The sequence below is a fragment of the Vipera berus genome, assembly GCF_964194415.1.
Source record: "Vipera berus genome assembly, chromosome: 9".
NCBI lineage: Eukaryota > Metazoa > Chordata > Lepidosauria > Squamata > Viperidae > Vipera > Vipera berus.
Window position 1 is genome coordinate 18,971,461 of NC_138212.1, and position 18,690 is coordinate 18,990,150.

General features: G+C 40.1%; 1 protein-coding gene across 1 annotated transcript in view; it reads left to right on the top strand.

Moving 5' to 3' along the window:
* The window catches only part of CSMD2 (CUB and Sushi multiple domains 2), a gene marked incomplete at both ends in the record, with an annotated part of 651,882 nt that overhangs the window by 393,265 nt on the left and 239,927 nt on the right, over positions 1-18,690 (top strand). The window contains one exon of the mRNA XM_081334380.1: positions 12,242-12,424. Coding sequence (XP_081190506.1) covers positions 12,242-12,424 — 183 coding nt within the window. The remainder of the gene's footprint in view (positions 1-12,241; positions 12,425-18,690) is intronic.

Genomic DNA, 18,690 nt, shown 5'->3' on the forward strand with positions numbered 1-18,690 from the left:
TCCCAGAATTTGTCAACTAATTGAAGTTCTGGAGACATGAAAGACTGATCATTAAATTTTCTGCAATCCTATGTTTTATCAACATAGGAATCGAAGAATATGCCTATACAAAATCTTTTTGGCTGAAAAGGCCAGAAATGTTAAGGTAGCACTTCCCTGAAAAATTTGCACTTGACCACTAAATTGTAGCTCTTCTGTAATTAACGCGATGTAAACATACTTGTTTGTCCCCCCAGTAAAAATTCTAGGTGTCCTCTAAAGAAACATCTTTCAGATCGAAGCCTAATTAATTCCATTCAGGGCTGTGCAACCTGTTACTAATCCTGCTTAACTTTCAGGTCTTCTTTAGCAGTCTAATATTCTAATCCTCCATTTTTCTACAGATTTAAAACAAATATAGAAAATGTTGTAACTAAAAGTTGACACTTCCAACAAATGAAAGTTTGGTAATATCTTAATCTACTCTGGTTTTAATTGAATTGCCCCAAAACCTTTTCGAATGCGTCTCATCTTGATTTCATTTCCGAAAAAACAGCTTGTGACACGGATGAAAACTTTTAAAATCCTAATTTCCATGATGTAAGCTTGCTTTTTTAAATGTACTTACCACTGTTCCCACCTAACTTTCAGAAAGACACATCCCCGTTTGTTTTGCTTTCAAATTCAGAATGCAATGCAGTCATTCTACGTGGACCCTGAGAAATATGCTGTGTGCCTTGAAATCCTGAACTACTTCAGGACTTTAATTTTGCTCCACGTACATTTGCTCACATAAAGTATGGTTGACGATGAACACAAATTCTCTGTTGTGGCACTAGGGAACAACCTCCTGAGACTTGCCTACTTCCCTCCTCGGTGTATATAAAAGAGCCCGGGAAACTAGACCTTTTCCACCCAGGCCTTGAATTAGAAAAAATAATAATGATCATGTATATTTTATTGCTTTAGAATTGTTTTATCATCTAGATCCGTGGTGGCGAACCTATGGCAGAGCCCTCTCTCTGGGCACGCATGCCGTCGCCCCAATCCTAGGCCTTCAGCTGGGTTTTATAAAACCTTTTCGCTTTAGGCCTTCACTACCATGTGCAAAAAAAAAAAGTTCAATCAATCAATTTCAACTTCTTACGGGGGGAAAAAAAAAAGATCTCGCAAAGTTGGAATTGATTGATTGAACTTTTTAGTCCCACCCAGTCTGCCGTTACCAGCACAGCCACGCCCAGCCAATGGGCCACGCCCACCCAGCACATGATGATAAATAAGTGGATTTTGGGTTGCAGTTTGGGCACTCAAGTCTCTAAAAGTTTTGCCATCACTGGTTGCACAACTCTGTTACATTAAAATTAAAATGCTTCTATAGTTTGCTGTGTATTAGACCAGCAGAGTAGTATCACAAAAGGAGATGAAATTGCTCATCTTAAAAATAAAGTAAGCAATATTCTGTCCCTAAAACAAAGATCCTCTTCGGATAAGAGAAGGGATTTCATTCAGCATTGTTGAGGTAGCTGTATATTTCTCTCTCTTGGGGGGAAAAAGGGGATAGGCAGCAATTCACTGCACCCAGTGAGGACTGAAAGCTTAAAGCTTAAGATTATTTTTTTTAAAAAGAAGAAGAAGATAAATTGTCCTTCAAATTAAGGCTGAACCTTGGTGATTTCATCAACATATACATATTATGTTTGCAGTAGCATTTTCATTTTATGATGGAGGGACTTCCTAATGAAGACTTCAACCCTGGGTTTTTCTGGGGGGCCCTCACACAAGCAATGTCAGTTTCCAGGGACAGAACCCTTAGCAGACTCAACTCTTGTTTAGTTTTTGAACCCAGTTAAAACTGATGAGGTGCTGCCAATAAAATTAAATAATCAGAATGAGGACTGTAGCACGTAGTTAAAGCCTTCCCGTTACCTATGTGTGCTAGGGTCAAGGTCCAAATCTTAATACCCCATTGTCAGTTTCCAGAGAGAAAACATGACACCGAAGAAGAGAACTGTACAATTAAAGTCAGCTCATGGCTTATTCAAAAGGCTGAGCTTGGAGAAAAAAAGGATGAACTCTTTCATGTATTTCAGAGCAGACTTTTATCTTGTGACACAAGCATACATCAGCACTCCTTCTACACAACTTGTTTCTGTTTGCAAGCCATGCAACCTCTTCTCCCTGAGGCAAACTATCCTATCAATTGAACCAGATCAGTGGGATTTTCTACAAGCTGGATTTGATGATCCTTAAAGTTTGCTGGAGGTTATGAGATCATGATGGCAAGAAACCAACCTACATATTTTAGGACTGTTTTTCCAACATGGTCCTCTCTAGATCTATTCAGCTTTGGCCATGTATTTGGACATCTCATGGGTGCATTCGTACAGTTTCTTGGCAGCAATAAGGAAAGATTGCCACTGTCTTCTTTCTCAATATTTCTTCAACTTGCATTCTACCATAAGCTTGAGTGTTATCTCCAGGTTTCCCATCCATGAACCAACCAGGTTCTGATGAGTTTTTCAGATGCAACCAAGACTGATATATTATGCACAAACACACACATTAATATAAGGTCTAGTTTATTAATTCCACTAATTAAAGCCTTCAAAATTTAAGTATTCTTTGTTGAGCTGTACTTCTGATGACATTCTGGATATGGTAGCATCTTGTAATTTCTTGCAGCTAAGCAGTACTTGCAGAAGTAGTATTTTTAGGAGCGGGGAGCAAAAAATGAAAGAAAGAGAGGTTAAGTCCTTAGCTGGTTGGTTGTTTCTGGATATCTCCCACATTTTGTAGACAATGTCAAAAATGGGTTTCAGTGCCTTAATGCAGTCTAGACTGAAGATACTTTTCTTCCTAAAATGACAGAGAGAAAAAAACCATCTGACCAAAGTTAACACCCTAACATTTTTATAGGATGGGAAATGTAGTAAAATGTCTAAGTTCAAATAAAGTCCACGACTATGCAGGAATGTATATGCTCTTTTCTTGACAGTGATACGAATAGAGTTTAATTGTAACACCCTCTTGCATGTTTCTTCAACATCCTAATCAAATCACCAATGCCAGGCTTTTCTGGAAACTTCCACCAAAGGACCAATCAAATTGTCTGAGATTCACCAAAGTCAGTGCTACTGTCTAGTCAGGCATCTCAGGGACACATCTATGAACTGGGCTAACTAAAACTTCTAAAAGAATATAATTTCATTGCTAGACTAGGTAACACCATCAGTCCTAGTGAGTGTAGGGTTTGTTCCCTGTTAAGAAACAATAATTTGCCTGACTAGTATTGAGGTAGGTGTATGCATGGTGTGTGTGGGGGGGTGATTTTCTCCTGAATAGTCTTTGATTAGGGTATTGTTTTCTGCTAGATTTTTTTTTGTCTGGTGTTAATCCTTGTTTACCTGGATATAGAATGCTGGAGAGACTATATTCTGATCTGGGTTTTTTTTGTTTTGTTTTTTTAATACTTGTTTTGAATGGTGTGAACATGGAGTTTATCTCTATGTGTCTGCTGATGGCAGATTTGTCTGAATCCTAAGCTTCCAGGAATTCCATAGCATTTCTGGATTTAGATTAGTCTAGGACAGGCATGTCAAACTCGCAACATCATGTGACATCGCACAACGTACCGGGACAGTTTTGCCATTGCCAGCAATGGGGCGGGTGTGGCTTCCATGTGATGTCTCCGGCCTGTGGGCTGGCAATTTGACACCCCTGGCCTAGGATGCTCACATTTTTCCAGTCAAAACTACATTATGATTGAGTCTGCCTAGGTTATTGTGAGATTAAGGAGTTTTGTCATGACCCGTAGTTGGTGTTCATGAATGTGCTCTGCCGGTTACAAGTTAGAAGCAGAACAAGTCAACTTTTTCCCCATTATTTTATTCATTACTTTGCAGCCATTCCTCCTAGATTGGACACTTTCTTCATCTACTTTTCAAAAGAAATAGATGCAAACAAATGGTTTCTGCTGAAATACCGATAATATGGCTCCCTGCATGAAAAGCATTCTATATTTCTCAATCTTTGAGGCGAACATTTGTCAAGTATGCACATGATAATTTTGTTTACTGTACTTTCCCCACACTACTTCCCTTGCTTTCTGTCACTCTTCCAGACTGACTGCTATTGAACTCTTAATGATTTCAAAGCTTAATGGAGTGAAGATTAAAAGGGGGCAACAACTCACATTGCTAGATTGACATTTTGCTCCAGCCATCTGGAGCTTAAGTTGGTTTACCTCCCCCCCCCCCACACACACACACTCCTTGACTTTATGAGGCTTTATGACTTTATGAAATATGAAAATGTGGGTCAAGGTAAGCTGCAGCCCTACCCGAGTCCCACAATAAAATGTTCTGCTTTTCTTCTAACCAGAAATAAATGGAACTTCATCCCCTCCAAGTTTGTGTTAGAATTGTTTCATCTTAAAGATGTAAAGCTTGTCAGTGGTTTATGAATGTGTAGAACAGTTGTTCCCCTTTTTTCTCAATGAGAAAATTTACATCTGTAGTGAAAAACACTTTTCAGCATGCACTAAATTTCAGTGATACTTGATCTCTTTCTGTGATCTTCAAATAGGTTGATGCACCCTTTTCTAGTCGTATCCCAATTTCAATGGGGGGATGTTGTTTTTAGCCATATAACACAGCTAGGGACAATAACCTGGAACCAAGGAATGGATGCTTTTGAAACAGAACCTTGAGATGTGGCACTGGAAGGCATAAGGTCCCATTTGAACCCTGAGTTTATATCTTCATTTAAAGAAGAAGAAGAGTCTTAAAGGTGAAAATAGAAGGTTGAGGATCTTCAGTCCTTCCTCTGATTCTTCAAGGATCTGAAACAGGAGTCTGCAGGTGTGGAATCCAGATGCAGGATCCAAAGCAAATAACCAAGACTCATTGTAGTGTTTATTAAACAGTATGTAATGGAGGGGACCCCACAAAAGATTAGTGAGTCACCTCTGCAAATGAAGAGATGCACTGATATTTAGACTTTTCAGAATGGAGGGGACAGTGATGTAAAGAATGGAAGGGAAATGATGCATGCATACATATTCATAAGTAATAAAGTAATAGATCTCAGTAATAGATTTCCTGCCCTCCTGCTTTCCACAGAGAACAATAGCCTTTGTATCATTTGCACCTTGAGTTTCCAGGTTCCAGTGGAAACATTTTGATAAACTGGCTGTTGTGAGCTAGATACTACAAGGCCACATTCTTTATGTCTTAATTTGTCTTAAACTGCTCCAGTCCTTTGAGAACTGATTTTTCCAAACACAGGATGGGGTCAATAGGATGGTTATTTCTATGCAGTCAAGGCTTTTCCTGGTTTTTATTTATGTTGATGCATATTGATCTGAAACTATTACTCAGGTCCTTCAGTTGTGATGTTTTGCAGGATTCAAATCTGTCCTCCTGTGCCTATTTGTAGTTTGCTTTACATTATTTAACTCAGGGGAGAAGATGATTGATGTCTTAGGATAGAATTCTCTCTTTCCAGCTAGGACAGTGTTAGTGGTCATTTAAAAGTTAGTGATGACAATTGAGGTTAAACTCATTCACTTCTTTTTCTTCTTCTAAGCCTTGCATGTTTCCATTTAGCATCAACAACACAAACTGAACGGAAAAGTTAGTTCAGCTTCTAACATACCCTAACCCTTCCACTGTATATTTTGGGCACAGATTCCGGAAGATGATGCAAATACCTATAAGAGTTGTATTGATTTTTCTCCACTCATTATGCAGTGAGAAATTCGTCCAATCTATTCTGAGGCAACAACTGTTAATAGCAGCTGACAGACAGGATGTCTCATGCCCTGCTCTGCATTTAGTTATCTACAAAATAAAGAACACTTTATTTTTCTCTCCTTTGCACTGAATTTGTTTGGACAATGTTTCAAGAGCTTTTTTTGGTCTTTGATTTTCAGTGCATGTTTAATCACCCTCAGAAATTCTATTTTGGTTGAAGGGAAAAACATAAATGACCAGACGTCATTTTTGTTTTCAGACCATATTCCAAAGGAAGCTGAAGCCTTTGAAAATTTCTTGAAACTCTGAGATTGTATAGGTAAAAGGCAGAGACATTCTGAAACAAATTTGTCCCTACCATATTCACTGCAAGTTGCAGTTATATGGAATGTTGGGTGTGTTATAAGACCCATTCAAAGTGAATCCCAGCATAACAAGTTAGACAAAAATTCTACTGATCAAAAAGTTCCTAGCTCCCCATTTTACTGTGTTACAGAGAACCAGAATGATCTTGCTGTGACCTTTGGACATTCCTATTTTTCAGCCTTAGGGCATCTTCTTACAATATTAGGCAACAGTTACCTTATTTATACCTCTGTTCCTTGTTCTTCTCATCCTCCTCTCCTCTGGCAGAAGGGGAAAATGTATAAAATTGCATTCACAAACTAGTCATGAAAATCTATGCATTTATTTATTCAGTTGATATTGCTGCCCATCTCACATCCTTGCCTGCAAGTGTCTTAGATAAAATGAATGAAATGCACAATATCAAAACTCATAATAGCTGAACTTCATAAAATGACCATCAACACAGTTAAGAGATGTGCTGTATGCTGCATCTGGGGACCCAAACCTGGGGGCAAAAACCTAGCTTCTCAGGGCTTTGCAGAAGGCCAGTTGGGTCAGGAGTAATTTTATCTCAGAGGTAATGAAGCTCCAAAGGTTGTATGCCACAGCCCCATCAGAAAGGCATCTTCTCCTTGGTCCAACTAGCCAACACTCTTTAGCCAACTGCAGACACAGCATGGCCTTCCCATCAGAACAATTTGGGAGATAGTCCCTATCTCTAAGCTTCTCTTCCTTGGATGATGGTGAAGAAGAAGAAGATGACAATGATGATGATGATGGTTAGGTGCATAGTCAGGCAGCTATATCATGTTTCCCTGTGAAAAAAGTATCACAGAATGATATATTATTAAATAAATTGTTAATAATTTGAATTATTTAATCATTTAATCATTATAGCTAATTTGATTAGTAAAAATTGTTACAATATTATATGTATACTATAATGTAGACATAATGATATGAGCATTACGAATATAAAAAAATAAAACATAAAACAAAACATTTTATAATTAGTATTTTATACAATTATTAAATAATTATTATCACTAAGTAATTGTTAGGCACACAACAGCACAAAACCACAGCCTCCAGTTCTTTACCTGGCACTGTCCTTCATTCACACTGAGTTCTTCCCAAGAAGCTAGGATGCTGTGATATATCGTTATAGTAGGTGTTTTGGGTTGTTGTTTTTTTTAAGTGTGGCTCTTTATCATTGACAGATGGAAATTTTATCAATGCATAGATTTTTCTATGATGATGATGATCATTGGTTGCACTCAGCCAGATGTTTAGACTGGATTTGGCTTTTTTTTTAATCTTCCTGGGATAGGCAGATATTGGTTGATGGTATTAAAGGTATTGTCGCAGGATGTGAGCTGTGCCAAGTAAAGCTGCCTTTGGCATTTGACTGGCAATTTTTGTTAGTGCCTATGGTCTTCTCGTGATGCTGTAGGTGTTGTGGATTGCATCTGAGGCAGGCAAGTCAAACTCATGACATCACGTGACGTGCGACGTATTGTGACTTTCCCCCCGTTGCCGGCAATGGGGTGGGAGTGGTTTCAGAGTGACACATCCGGCCGGCAGCTTGACATGCCTGATCTAAGGCAACCAGCACTATTGGTACTCCCTCTGCTTTCTTTTGTCACAACCATTCTACCTCTGCTTGCAGGTCTTTCTATTTTTCCCTAGTTCTTTCTCTTTTATTCTGTTGTCTCCAGATACCAACACGCCCAATTCTCCAGACTTCTTTGCTTTTCCTATCGACAGTTGTTAATTCTGGCATGTTTTGTGACACGTGCTTCTCTGTTTAAATTCTGAACTCCCAGAGCATTTTAGCTTCTTTGTTTTCTATTACTTTGTCTATTTTGTGGTCCTACCAGTCCTTGCTTGCAGGCAAATTGCATTTCTTGCAGATATTTCAGTGCATCATAGTTATTTTTAATATGGGTCATTGCACAGTCAGTCATATGTTTGGACTGGATTTGCCATTTTTACATCATTATTATTATTATTATTATTATTATTATTATTATTATTATTATTATTATTATTATTATTATCCTTCAGGTTACTATAAGGTAGAGAACCAGAACACTTGACTAGCCCTAAGCAGACATTCTACGTTCCATTTACTCTGTTCCTCCCCAAGCTAAGAGAAACATTTCTGAGTCTTTTCATGACTGAAGCTTCAAAATTAGCTTTCTGTGAGGACAATTGATTAGAAAATAGGCCTGGGAAGTTCATGCTCTGCCTCCTTTCACAAGAAATTGTAGGAAAAAAAACTAGTGCAGCATGTACAATTGCAACATCCCAAGGGAATAACTGTAGGTAGCGCTTAATTTCTTCCCCATTCTTCTTTGAAAGTCATACAGTGCCATGCCATATATTCTCTATCTACCTATTTCTTTCATTCATTCATTCATTCATTCATGCATGCATTTTTTATAGCTGTCCATCTCATCTCAGTGACTCTGGGCAGCTCACAACAATTAAAGCAATAGCAAAAACAAAAAATCAATTAATAAAAAAGCCCTACAAATCCTCAATAAAAACACATTAAAAACAGAAAAATTACCCTCAGAGTTCAGTCAGTGCCTCATCCTCACAGTCACTGAACAGGCTCTTCACTACCAGCTGACCCCCAAGCATGATGGCAGAGCCATGTTTTCAGAGCTTTCCCAAAAGCTGGTTGGCTTGATGTTCCAAAGGGCAGATGGCATGGCAAAAAAGGTTCTCTTCTTGCTTCAACATGTCTCCCCTGCAAGATATGCTGAGATTGATAGATGTAACCAGGGAGAGGCAATCCCTCAAACACCCTGATCCCATGCTCTGTAGGGCTTTACAGGTCCTTACCAGCTCCTTGAATTGAACCTAGAAGCATACTGGCAACCAGTGCAGCTGACAAAACAGAGATATAGTGTGTTAAGGAGTAGACATAACTCCCTGTGCCACTGCATTTTGCGCTAGTTGCAGCTTCCACGTGCTCTTCAAGGGCAGCCCCATGTTAACCACATGACAGCAATCCATTTATGATGTGTCCAGGGTGGAAGTGATTGAGAAGACAGGCTCCTGATCCAGGGCCAGGTACAAATAGTACACAACATGAAGCTAACCAAAGGCCCTCCAGGCTCCAGCTGGCATCTGCTCTTTGAGCAGAAGTCATGAATCATGAGCCACAATATCAAATAAAAGAAATTGGAGTTTGGGGCAGAAATGTAATCTCAGAAAGCCTCTCAGACATGACTCTCCCTACTTCTCACGAAGACAAAGGGAGCAGAGAGAAGACACATTACGATTTGTAGGATTTTGTTATTATGACCTTAAAATGCAGCCGCATCTTACTTGTCCTTGGTTTCCAAGTTTGGCCTTCCTTGGAAAACTGGCATCAATCTTTTCACTTGGAGAAGTGGTGGATTCTGTGGGTGGATTGAAGTCGCATGGTTGTGATCCAATCCAAAGCCTCCACCACTCCCTCATTCCAGGCAGCAGTTAGAGCCTCAATCAGACCATGGAACAACTCCAAGATCCTTCTGGAACCTGTCAGGATTGCTTGTTCCCTGGGATGTTCTGATTGAATAGTCCCATCTCTTTGTGGTGAGAATGGCAACAGAGAACATCAATGGCTACCAGAGAGTGATCTAACCATGACAAGGGAGTAACAGAGAACTCCCCCAATTCCAGATCTGAACAAAGAGCAGATCCGGTGCAGTATCACATCTCTGGTCCATGGCTCTCATGTAGCCATGAACTCCTGAGTTACCCCAAATGCCACTCTCAGAAAAGGCAACTTGAAGTCTCCTGGAACCATAAACCTGGGTGTAACTCCACCACCAGTCTGGTTATGCAGTCAGGAAGCTCAGGCAGAGAAGGTGCCGTGCATCAATTAGCCAAGTATCTTAAAAATATTACTTTATTTCCGGTTTAATCTGCAAGTAGGCATTAAAATAAATTTGTGAGTCAACTATCATGGTTCCGACAGATGAAACTCTTCAGAAGAACTTCAAGGATGTTTTTGCATTGACATCAACATCCACAAAGGCTGTGTTTCTTCCATAATACTACCTGGGACATTTTAACTGTGACTTTTAATCATAGTAGTGTTTTTATATAACATGCTATGTCAGAAGCGAGCACAATATGGCTTAGCCTCCTGTCAGAATGAGGCCATCTTAGCAGGAGAAAGGAATTCTCACACTCTTCTCTCTCCCCCCCCCCCGCCCCCAATAATTTTGTCATTGCCATCTCTGTGCTTAGCTTCTTTGGCAAAAGGATTGTCATTTTTTTCTGGATTCAATTCAATTTCATTTAGGGAAAAAAGAGGGAAAGGCCTATTGCCAGCCAGCTTGTACCGAAATAAATAATGGATCGCTGCAAATCCTCAATAATTGAAAATTTCTCTTCTTTAAAGATCTCTCAAAAGAAATTTGAAAGAGAGAAAGAGAGTTAAGATTTTTCACACTGGTTTTCTCAAATGACAAAAAGCAAAGTGGATAATGAAAAATGGCCGGGGTGACTGCAGGGTATGATAAAAAACAAAAAAAAAACAATGTTTTATGTGCGACACAAGCAGAGCTTTGGATATCTAAAAGAAACCCTCAAGCGAATTGCTGCTTTAATTGTCTCTTCAGCCTATCCCACACACTGCAGCAGTGCTCACATTTCCTGATTGTCCATGCTTACCATAATTAAAGAGAAGCATAGGTCTTCACAGGGTATGGTTCAAAAAAATGGCAAAAAAGCGGTCACAATAATGCAATGGAAACTCCATCCATTTTCATGTACACTGCAAACTTTTATTTTTAAAACAGATGGAACTTTTTTTTTTTTAAGGGACGCGGTGGCTCAGTGGGTTAGGACGCTGAGCTTGTTGATCGGAAGGTCGGCAGTTTGGCGGGTCGAATCCCAAGTGCCACGTAACAGAGTGAGCGCCTGTTACTCGTCCCAGCTTCTGCCAACCTAGCAGGTCGAAAGCACATAAAAATGCAAGTAGAAAAATAGGGACCACTATGGTGGGAAGGTAACAGCGTTCCATGCGCCTTTGGCGTCTATTCATGCCGGCCACATGACCATGGAGTCGTCCTCGGACAAGCGCTGGCTCTTCGGCTTTGAAACGGAGATGAGCACCGGCCCCTAGAGTCGGAAACGACTAGCATGCATGTGCGGGGGAAACTTTACCTTTACCTTTACCTTATTGACTTTTTTGACCACACCCAATGGTCATCCCTGATGAGAGGTATCTGCAGGTATTTGGATCTGAAATGGGAAAAGTGCTTCTCATGTACACTTTTACTCTGCCTGTCAAGGACATTCCCTGAATTGAAATATGCATTGTTCATGAATTTTGCAGTTACCATGTAAAAGCAGGAAAAGGAGTGTGTCCTTTTAAGATGGTGTTGACAGACACAGACACCATACCAAGTCAGAAGCACTTCTTCCACTTCTTCCACTTTGGATGCTGATACCTCATTTCTCTGCTGCATGGACCCCAATAAAAACAACATTCTAAGACATAATCCAGTGTTTGGCAAGCCAGAATGATTGGCTTTGAGCCTCACCCTAGAATGAAATCCAAGCAAATTACACTTTATCCATGCAATGTATCAACTCCTCAACCTGGCAATCAGAGAAGAACAGAAGGAAAATATTCATATCATTTCAGTGATTCACATGACAGTTTTGAATAGCTTTATCTTCAGGGGAGATATGGTACATTTGTCTTTCTTTTTTTTTCCCCTTCAACTTCTTGAAGTTTATAAACTTTAAAAAAAAAAGAATGACATGTCGGAGTCTTTTGTGACTTCAACCCTGCTTTTAAACATCTGTTTCTTCTATTTCCAGCTCTATATACAGACTAATTTCCCAGGAATTGCCTACAAGATCAAAGGACAAATATAGTCTAAGTAGAAGAAGCTGGGAGGGTCATACATTGGTCCTTCTTTACAGCTGACTTCTTCTGCCAGGACATTGGAAGTTTTCCCAAAGCTTTATGATAGCAAACATGTCTGACCTATTTTTATTATGAGTCTGTGTGTGTGTTGTTTTTTTTAACCCTTATGGAAAAAACTCTTACAACAGCAAGAATAAAGTGCCAGATAAAAGATTGCATGCAAAGATTTCCTTTATGTTCCCTACTTTCGTATCTTTATTTGTGTTTCTTCTAGAAATTGACCAGGGAAGCTGTGGAGATCCTGGAATGCTAGCATATGGCAAGAGAGAAGGGTCAACATTTCGCCACGGAGACTCGTTGACATTTGAATGCCAGCCTGCATTTGAACTGAAGGGGCAGAAAACAATCACTTGTCAAAAAAGTAGCCAGTGGTCTTCTCAGAAACCAGTCTGTGTTTGTAAGTCAGTGGGAAAGAATGTCCTTTCCCATTTAACAAGGGATATCTCAGAAACTATCAAGTGAACAACTTGACATGTTGGGTACAATGGAGGTGGGAAGAAAACCAAACCCAAACCTACAGGCTCCCCAGCCAGGCTAGCTTTAAACACTTATAGGTGGTTTGGAAGGGACTCGTGCTTCCAAGGATTAACTGAAACTCAGCCATGGAGAAGGAAGCCCCAGCTGGTTGATTGGGGAGGTTCTGGTTATTAACTCCATCCTCCAGTTGTAGCTGACAAGCAGAGAGGCTCCTGACATGTCTGAAACTATCAATCTTCAGAAGAAGCTACCATTCTTATGTCAAGAATCAGTGGTGTTTACAAGCATCAGTCACCATTGTGCAAATTCACAATGTTGTACCGTGCCCAAATCTCATGAGACTTTATGTGAAAACAGATTATCTGAGTCTTGGCGAACTTGAAAGATTTCGCCCGTCTCTTTGTATATGTCCTGGGAGTCTGTCTATAGCATCCTAAGTGATGTTCTAGTGTTTCTGGGTGCCACATTGACAGTTCGCCTCTTAAATCAACCCTTCTGTATCTTGCTTAGTGCACCTGGGAGTTAGGTCATGAGGACAGGCTAGACTTTCCTCCAAAGCCTCTACATTCTCCAATAGATGCGGTTAGTAACTAAGAGGTACTCGGTTCCAGAGTTTAATTGAAACTAAGCACTTGTTAAGTTAGGCTTAAATAGAAGTAGCCTCCTCAACTAATTTTATTTCTCCAATGCCCTTCTTCCTGCAGTAGCACAGGAAAGAAAATAAGAACAACTGTGGACCCTGACTAAATCCAATTTGATCCCTCTCCAAATTCTAAAGTACAAAGAACACTTTGAGTTACAGTATCTAAAACCCTCTTAAAAACCCACTCATGGAAGGATTATGGACTAAAATAACTGGTGGAAAAATCTCTTCTAAAACTACCAAAGAAGTCCTTCTTAGGTGAGAGAACACTAGGGAAATAAGAGTTAATCCAGTACCGGTGTCTGTCTGATGGATGCTCAAGATAGCCAGCAGGCAAGACCTCAAAAGATAATCAGAGAATCCAGACAGAAACTGTCTGCCTGGCTGCCTCTCTCAATAAACTGTTTATTTCTGCTTCTCATATTTTCCATTTAGTGGTTAATTGTCTCCTTTCATCCCCCTTCAGATGCAAAAGGGCAGTTATCACTAAGTTTAAAAAAAAATGCAAAGGTACAGGATAGTAGGCAAAACAGACAAGTGTTCTCTTTTGATCTGCTCTGCTTCGGGAGAGCTTCCCGATTCTCAGCAGGGACAGCTTTGCTTCTGTCTGGATGCTTCTCTCGTCCAACTGTCATCTGCAGCGATGGACAGAATGAAAGTCATGGTTGTTCTACAATGCTTCATCTCTGAAAAATGATGGTGCGATCGCTTGGGCTAAAGAGTGCCTATTTATTTATTTATTTATTTATTTATTGATGGGATTTATATCCCGCCCTATCTCCCGAAGGACTCAGGGCGGCTAACAACAAAACATATAATAAGTACAGAAATCAAGATAAAAATAAAATTGAAATCATCTGTGCAATAAATTAAAATTAAAGAATTTTTAAAAAAATTAAAAATTCTAAATATAAATTAATTAAAATGCCTGTCAGTCCAGGTCAGCCTGGTGGAACAGGAGTGTTTTGAGGCCGCGGCGAAAGGATTGGAGGTTTTGGGCCATCCGAAGCTCAGGGGGGAGCTGATTCCATAGGACTGGCGCTCCCACAGAGAAGGCCCTCCCCCTGGGGGTCACCAGCCGACATTGCCTAGCTGACGGTACCCTGAGGAGGCCTTCTCTGTGTGAGCGTACTGGACGATGGGAATTTGTTCCCGGCAGCAGATGGTCCTGCAAGTATCCCGGACCTAAGCCATGTAGGGCTTTAAAGGTAAGTACCAGCACCTTAAATCTCACCCGGAGGGCAACTGGTAGCCAATGCAGCTCACGCAGGAGGGGTGTAATATGGGAGTATCGGGGTGCTCCCATCACAACCCGTGCAGCTGCATTCTGCACCAGCTGAAGCCTCCGGGTGGTCTTCAAGGGCAGCCCCATGTAGAGAGCATTACAGTAATCTATACGGGAGGTAACGAGTGCGTGGGTGACTGTACGTAGGGCATCTCGGTCCAAAAAGGGGCGCAATTGGTATATATGACGAATCTGTGCAAAATAACATATTTGGGCAAAATAACATTTGCCTTCTCTGGATCTAAGAATGCTCACTAGTCTTAAGATTTGCAAGTATTGTACAACCTATGAAGAAGGTCTGGAACAATTTTAGTTTGTCGTGTATTATATCCCATGCAGGTTTTTCCTATACAATACTTGCAGATTGGTAGCTGGGTATGACTCCTGTGCATTCATTTTCCAACGTACTAGCCTTACCCATGCGTTCAAATTATTCTTATGAAAACTAAAAGTGGAAATATGGTGAAAGAGCCTTCCCAGCATCTCTGTGAGTCAGATCTAATGCAGTTCCCAGCTTTTTCTTTCATTGCACCTTTACTTTTTACTTTTTTTTTACTAAAAGCCTTTGCACATCCTCATGTGACAGGGATTGGCAGTACAGTGTAGGTAATCCTTGACTTTCTGAAGCCAGAAATTCAGTAATAAATCATTGCAGTCATAACTAAACGTTCCCCATGTGACTGGACCTGTTTTTCCCCCCAATATTTTGTAATGCTCATGAAGCAAATGCATTCTTCTGAATGGGTGTTTTTGGTAGAAAGTGGTAAAAAAAATGTTGTAAATCATGGTCACATGACAATGGGATGCTGCAACTGGTCATAAAAACAAGCCAGTTGCCAAGCACCTGAAATGCACATGACTGCAAGGGGTGTGTGGTGACATTTTATGATTCTCAGAAGTGCTTCACAGGGCATAGAACACCCATCCCAAAGTTGTCATAATGCCGACTGCTCATCAAAAACCCTCTGTAAGTCAAGGGCTACCTGCAACTGATGGTGCCATGATACACAGTTCTTCTTGCCTAGTAATGACCCCTCGACCATCAAATTTTTAACTCTTTCTGAGAACTAGTGTGGTATGGTAGTTAAGACGTCAGACAGGAAGTAAGGAGACCAAGTTCCCCTTTAGTCATGGAGGGTAGCTCCATGTAGACCATATGGGACTCTAGACCAGAGCCCTGAATTGTATGGTTAATTCAGGTGGAGAAAACTGGATCAAATAACAAAGTCAAACAGACAGAACCAGAAGTTCATATACTATGGGTAGAGTTGCACAATAGGGTTGGGCAGTTTATGGTTGAAGCCATTGTGGGAACCAATAAGGCATTTTGTCTTAGCAAATGCACTGAATCCTGGAGAACTCCACACTGGCCTATTCTGAATGTACAAAAGTGGAGGAAGTGTTACTAGATTCTTGTTACTAGAGTCTTGATCTTTCTCTTTTTATGAAAATCTGTTTCTTTAGAATGACCAGGAGCAGCCCAAATATCTTATGCTATCTAATGGTTTAGAACACAGGTGTCAAACTTGCGACATCACGTGACATGTCGCGACGTATCGTGACTTTTTTCCCATTGCCGGCAATGGGGTAGGCATGGTTTTGGTGTGACTCATCTGGCCCGTGGGCAGGCAGTTTGACACCCCTGGTTTAGAACTTGGTTCTAGAAACAAGGCTTCAGTAGAGGAAAGATCCATAAGAAGGTCTGATAAAAAAAAGTATCTGTCTTTGTGTTCATACATAAATTGGTTACATTAATATTCTGTTTCTGTCTCTACAACTTATAAATGGAAACGGCAGAGTGTCACATCAACACTCAGGTAAATTGTGTAGGTTTACTTGTAGACGTGTAACTGTGGTTGAATATGGATGAGAATCAAACAGTAGATGGTTATTGAATTGGATTGGTATAAAATATATAAAAACGAACTGGAACTCTACATGTTCAAACTGTAAGCACTGTGCACTGATGTGAATTTTGAAAGAGAGGTGCATATCTCATATAGCACCCATGTTATATGTTCTAAGCCTATGGCTTAGAACATATAACTGCCTTGTCTAAGCCTATTTGCTGCCTTATCTAAGCCTATGGCTTAGAACAGGGGTCTTCAAACTTGGCCCTTTTGTGACCTGTGGAGTTCAACTCCCAGAATTCCTCAGCCAGGCAACACCTTTTTCATCTAAATGGCATCATAACCATTTTGGTATAATTCAGACTAGGTTTGCAATTACAGAAGTTGGCCATTGGTTTAGAAACATTACCTGTAATGTTGCTGTCAGATTGTTTAAGATAGGGATGAGTAACCTTGTTTTTATCAAGTGAGGCATCTATTCTGCATTACTGTTAGATTTGACTTTGGAACTAAAAGCAAGAAATGGGTGGATCTAAGCCTACAATGGGAGATTAAGGTTTTGGTTCTATCTCCTCATGTTGTCTCTTCATTGCATTTTCATCTTCCTCCCAAGAAAAGGAGAAATAATTCAAATCACATGGGTCTTGGAGAGAGGGGTTTAAACATCTGAGCAAAGTGGGAAAGTTGTCTCACCTATCATAGGTTGTGATTATCTTATGGGATTTTTGGACTGAAGCATCTATTTCAAGTCAAATCAAAAGGGAAGGTTGAGATGAAGATACCCAGGTAGCCATCTGTCATATCTTGAGGAAGATGGTTGTCTTTGTTTACATGGCTCATCCTGCCCTCTGTGGCTTAGCTCAGGTTATTCCCAGGTGTGTAAAATGGCCTCCAAGAAGAGCTTGATAATAGTCCATCCCAGAGTATATGGACTATTTACCATTCAGCCTGTTAATACCCAGCCCCAACTTCCAAATTTGTCAGGTTGATATTGGTATTGTAAAATAGGCTTCTCAATTAGGTTGGTGTGGCTGCTTGAACATGTAACCATAGAATGGCAATCATTTCATCAACTTTTGTATAAAGGTGTTTTATACAGGATGGGTATTGGGGGGGAAAAGATCTTTAGTCCCAGCAGACCAAAATTTATTTTATTTTTTTATTTTAATCCCATTTATATCCCGCCCTTCTCCGAAGACTCAGGGCAGCTTACAATCTAAGCACAAATCAAATGTGCTTAGCAATAGCCTTCATTCTATGTATATGCCTGCTTATTAGGGCTTTCACCCCCCCCCAAGTGGCATTATTACAAAGTCAGCTTAATTGCCCCCAACAATCTGGGTCCTCATTTTACCTACCTCGGAAGGATGGAAGGCTGAGTCAACCTTGAGCCTGGTGGGACTCGAACCTGCACTAATTGTAGGCAGCTGGTGTTACTTAAGGAGGCATTAGCCCACTGCTCCACCAAATGGCAGGTGGTTGGAGCTCTGCCTTGTTTGTGGGTCCTGAATGATGGCATTTTCTCAGCGGGATTGGCAAGAGAAAATAATGTTTACCAAAAGTGGCAAGGTTTTCCTGTCCACTTCTTTTCATGTCATTCTCATATCTCAACTGAAATGCAACATATGAAAGGAAATATGGGTGAAAGGGGTCTTTAGGTTTATAACATCTATTTGGCTGCAAAAAAAACCATCTCTCAATCAAAGAGACCTGGACACCAAGGGTGGCTGGCAGAGGAGTAGATCCATCACAGCTTGACTTTCAAGCTGTACTGGGATCCTGGAAGTTTCATTTTTTTCAAGATCTCAAATATCCAACTAGTAACAATCGTCTGAAAATTAATATTATCTTTGTGTGGATGAATTACACATTGCTGCAATAGGTTATCTGTACTCAAGTATGTGAGAAATTGAAACAATCAAAAGGCTGCACTGCAGTGGTGAAACAGGTCTGCTTGAGTTAAGTGTGATTGTTTTCAAGTGTAAGGTTACATTTCTCTGACTCGTTCAGACTTTGTTATTATTTTGTTTGGCAATTTGTTTGAAAATGGGCATCTCATTTATGTGCATCTAAAGAAGGAAGTAACACTTGTTAATTTGAAATAGGGGAATTATGTTTTGGTTATGGATGTCTGGATTTTTCTGTTCTCCACATATTGTGTGTTAAAGATGTACTGTACGTTACGTTCTTTATAATTTAATATTCAGTTTTCTCCATGAGAACATGGTTTTTTTTTTAGTTGATTAAAATTCATGAGATATGTCCCATGTTGCTCTATCATATTTCTTTACAACATTTGAGTAGATACACTCAACTTGTGGTCTACCCCGTGACTTGATGACAGGAAAAAAAACACTTTTTGTGATAAAAGTTATGTCAGTCATGATGTAAATCTCACACTAAGTTAC